We start from the raw sequence: 3,809 nt of genomic DNA on the forward strand, positions 1-3,809 counted from the left end.
CTTCTCAGGGGGTTGTGGCATGGAGCGGCTCCCGCGTGCCTCTCCCAGCTCTGCCAAGGCTGCTTTCTTTTCCGAGTGTCTGGGAAGTGGGTTCCTCTCTGCTGGCTTGGATTTGGGTAATGTTCACCCACCCGGAGAGGGCAGTAACCGCCTGGTAGGATACAGATGTGTTCCGGAGTAATCCAAGGTGATTTTGAGCCGATCGATCCCCATGACATACAAGCTTTTATTTTGTCTGCAGCCGAAGGGATTTGTTAATCAACTGTTCCGGTCAAGAGGGAAGCATTAAGCTGTGTATTGGATCATTTGTCATTTGGCTATTGATGCATATTGGAAACAAATGCTTCTAAATTAACTCCTCATTTCATAAGCTGATTGCGCTCAGGCTCAAAGCAACCGAGGTTTTTGCTCCCCTTCATCCCGGGTGCATCCGCAGCGACGGTCCGGGACAGCTCCGGTGGGCAGAAACCGAACTCGGCGCTGCGGGCAGACCCCAAAAGGCACCGGTGCCCATGGGCTCAGCGCCAGGGGACGGGGGGGTTGTCCAAACCCCGAGCTTGACTGTGAACAGCGGGAAGAGAGTTCCAAGGGAAATCCTGCCTTTTCTGTTAATGGGGACCTGTTCCTGGTTTTTCCAGTGAATCCTATCTCCGTTTCACTGTATAATGTTTTTCTGGGGTGTTATCTCTGTGCTGAGCTGCTTGTAACTCTTAATTTTCAGAGAAAGAAGGGGTTTGGTTTTGTTTTCTATCTGTAAAGTAGGAAGAACTCATGTAAGAATTGAGGGATGCGGTAGACATGGCAAGGTGTGTCCACGGCTACACCGAGCATTTTATTTCCCCTCGGAGCCTGATCCTTTGCTTGGTGTCTTGGCACGTCAGGATCCAAGCCTGAGCTTGCTGGGTTAGTCTGGGGCTGCTGTCTTGCCTTACCCTTCTGGAGACACTGGTACTGATTTGGAAGGGTGAAGCCTGGCTCATGCTTTGGGTTTTTTCCAGTTTCTAACCAAGTTTGTGCTCGTTACGGTCCCGGCTGATGCCAAGCGTCGCAGCGATGCGTGGTGGGTTTGGTGGTCACCTTGGCCTGCGGCGCTGGGCAGCGCTCGGTGCCTCGGTAGGGGATGAACGCGTTGCCTCCGCAGCGGCTGCAGTGATTTAATTGCTGGTCATTTCACAAACTGAGCAAAGAGTGAGTTGGTCGCTTCAGAATTAAACGGAGGAGGGAGAGGCACGGGTGGAAGGAGGGGAAGGGGCTGGAAGCCGCAGCAGACGCGGTGGGAGCCTTTGCTCTTCCAGCGTACCCCACAGGTTCCTGCCGATGATCTCTGCGCGTTTCCATTGCACTCCAGCGAGAACCTGCTGAATTCCATACCAGCCTGAGGGCCTTGGCTGGAGGTGGAGTGGGTTTTTTTGCCTGTTGTAGAGAAGCTGAATTTTCCTGGGCCATTTTTCCCTGCCGGGCTGTCTCCAGGAGTACGTTCCGGGCAGCTCGCCCAGAACTCACCAACAGGTACGTTTTACCACGCGCGGCATTTTCGGTGCCTTGCCTCAGAACACGGGGGCGGCCAAACTGTGCAGGGACCTGACCTTGCAAGATCCTGCACCTCAATAAATAATGTGACCAAAGTGCAACCGTCCAGAGATCTTGCATGTCGGAGGAGCGAAAGATGAGGAGGAAAGGGGGTGATTGTAGGATGTTCTTGACGACCTCATGGCAGGGGAACGTCTGGTTGGGAGGTACCTTACCGGATCGCACCATGGATCCAGGGAATACCGGGGAGCTGTGCATCGTTACACTAAATCTACCACCGTCGTGACATAATCAAGCTTCCCAGGGAATCCTTCTACGCAGAGAACCGTATCTGGGTGGGTGGAAGCCGCGGATGGTTACGGGCATCGCGGCCGCCTTGGAGCACAGTCACCATGAGACCGTAACTACACGTTACCCTTCACGCCGCGGTCTGCAGGCTTGAATGCATTTTTTAAATTAGAGTTGTTTGGGTTTTTTTAAGCATGACACGCGTTACACAAGGGAATGTTACGTTCAGTTTATTTAAATAACAGCTCATGTTTTGCGACAGCATTCCTTCAGAAATAGGTGAGAACCCGCCTAAGTGGAAGCACTACCATTGAGGCAAAATTCAGGATTTTTAAAGGCAGATGATGGTTCCCGAGTCCAAGTAGTAACTAGGAAAAATTGAAGTCAAAAAAAGCTTCGGGTCCTGCTCTTACCAAATCTCATTTTAAATGTCAGTAGTTGACTGGAGGAAGACAAACGATGCGGACTAATTCTTCGTATTTTATTGTTCCGTTTGGTCCAACTTTGGCTTCTCTTAGCAGGTCATCAACTGGAAGAGAGAGAGTAAAAGAAAATACGGGTTTCAGTGGCGTGTTGTGACCTCCGGAAGAGCAGCCATGCAGGATTTGGGTTTGCACATCCTTTTCGTAAAAGTAATCGCTGCTGGGGTCAGGGGGAGGTGCCACCCAGGGCGTACTTTTAAACCTGCATCAGTTAGCGCTTCGGTTCCCATTTCGGTGTCCAACTTTCTGGAGCAGAGATGTGCATCTCTTCGACTTCCACGGGGAAAAGTTGCACTAATTTAATCCAAACCAGCTTTTAATTGCTCTTGGTAGGAGTGGCTTATTCAGCCCGAATAGTAAACCTGTCCCTCTACAACTGCCTGAGAGGAGGCTGTAGGGAGGTGGGGGTCGGTCTCTTCTCCCTGGTAACAGATGATAGGACGAGGGGGAATGGTCTGAAGTTGCACCAGGGCAGGTTTAGGTTAGACATTAGGAAAAACTTCTTCACTGAAAGGGTTGCCAGGCTCTGGAAGGGGCTGCCCAGGGAGGTGGTCGAGTCCCCATCCCTGGAGGTATTTAAAACAAGGACAGATGAGGTGCTGAGGGACAGGGTTTAATGGCAGGGTTAGGTTAAAGGTTGGACTCGATGATCTTAAAGGTTTTCCAACCAAAGTGATTCTACGATTCTGTTCAGTTTAGTCCGAACTAAACCTGTCCCTATTCAGTTTAGCCCAAACTAAGCGCTCATGCAGATTATGTGCCCAATTTTAAATAGATTTGTGTGACACTGGTTAGCATCAGCTCTAAGGCTCTGGCTGAAAATATTTCTGAGAAGTGGTACCCGTGTGGCTGGGACCTGGCAGCGGTGACGCCTTTCATTCCAGCTTTGGGAACGCCGTGGCAGCGACAGCAGTTACTGAGCTTAAAATGTTCTCTACAGGCTAAACCACAAAAAGGTATTTTTCCTGTCAAATAACACCAATAAAATAGAAGTGTGTAAGAAACGACGCATAGAAACGTAACGTTAAATTGCTGAATGCAGCTGCTGCTGGGAATTGGATGCTCTGTTCCCTCGGATGGCAGGAGAGGGGGCGAATTCCCTTGCTGGTTTACTTTACCCCTAACAGATAGGGGGTGGGCACCGAAACAAATATCAGAGCATCCCAGCAGCTTTTGGCAGTGCTTTGGGCAGCGGTTTCCGTCGATAAGGTATCTAACACCGTCCAGAAGAGGCCGTTGCTTGCGTGCCTGCCGCTGCTGGGAGGTTTGCAGCGTGCAGAAGCGCGTTGCCGCCGTTCTTCGGGCAGGATCGTGGCGGGGGGCTGTGCGGAGGGACGGGGCGGGATGGCTGGCGGGGGGGATGCTGTCGGGCTGCGGGTCTGCCTTTATCGTTTGCTATTTTAGGTCACCTTCTAGGTGTTTAGACCCTTGAAACCAATGGATTATACGTAGCCGTGTGCTCCAACCGAGGCCTCCGCAATCTCATGCTCGGGTGGGCTGGAGGCTCCT

At 51.5% G+C, this 3,809-nt stretch overlaps 1 protein-coding gene across 1 annotated transcript in view; it reads right to left on the minus strand.

Annotated features, from left to right (window-relative positions):
• Positions 1–2,249: 2,249 nt before the first annotated feature.
• Positions 2,250–3,809, minus strand: part of CALML4 (calmodulin like 4) — an 8,372-nt gene continuing 6,812 nt past the window's right edge. Inside the window, exon 4 of the mRNA XM_009641161.1 lies at positions 2,250–2,347. Within this exon, the coding sequence (XP_009639456.1) occupies positions 2,250–2,347 (98 nt within the window). The remainder of the gene's footprint in view (positions 2,348–3,809) is intronic.

The sequence above is a fragment of the Egretta garzetta genome, unplaced genomic scaffold (genome assembly GCF_000687185.1).
Source record: "Egretta garzetta isolate BGI_Z169 unplaced genomic scaffold, ASM68718v1 scaffold276, whole genome shotgun sequence".
Lineage (NCBI taxonomy): Eukaryota > Metazoa > Chordata > Aves > Pelecaniformes > Ardeidae > Egretta > Egretta garzetta.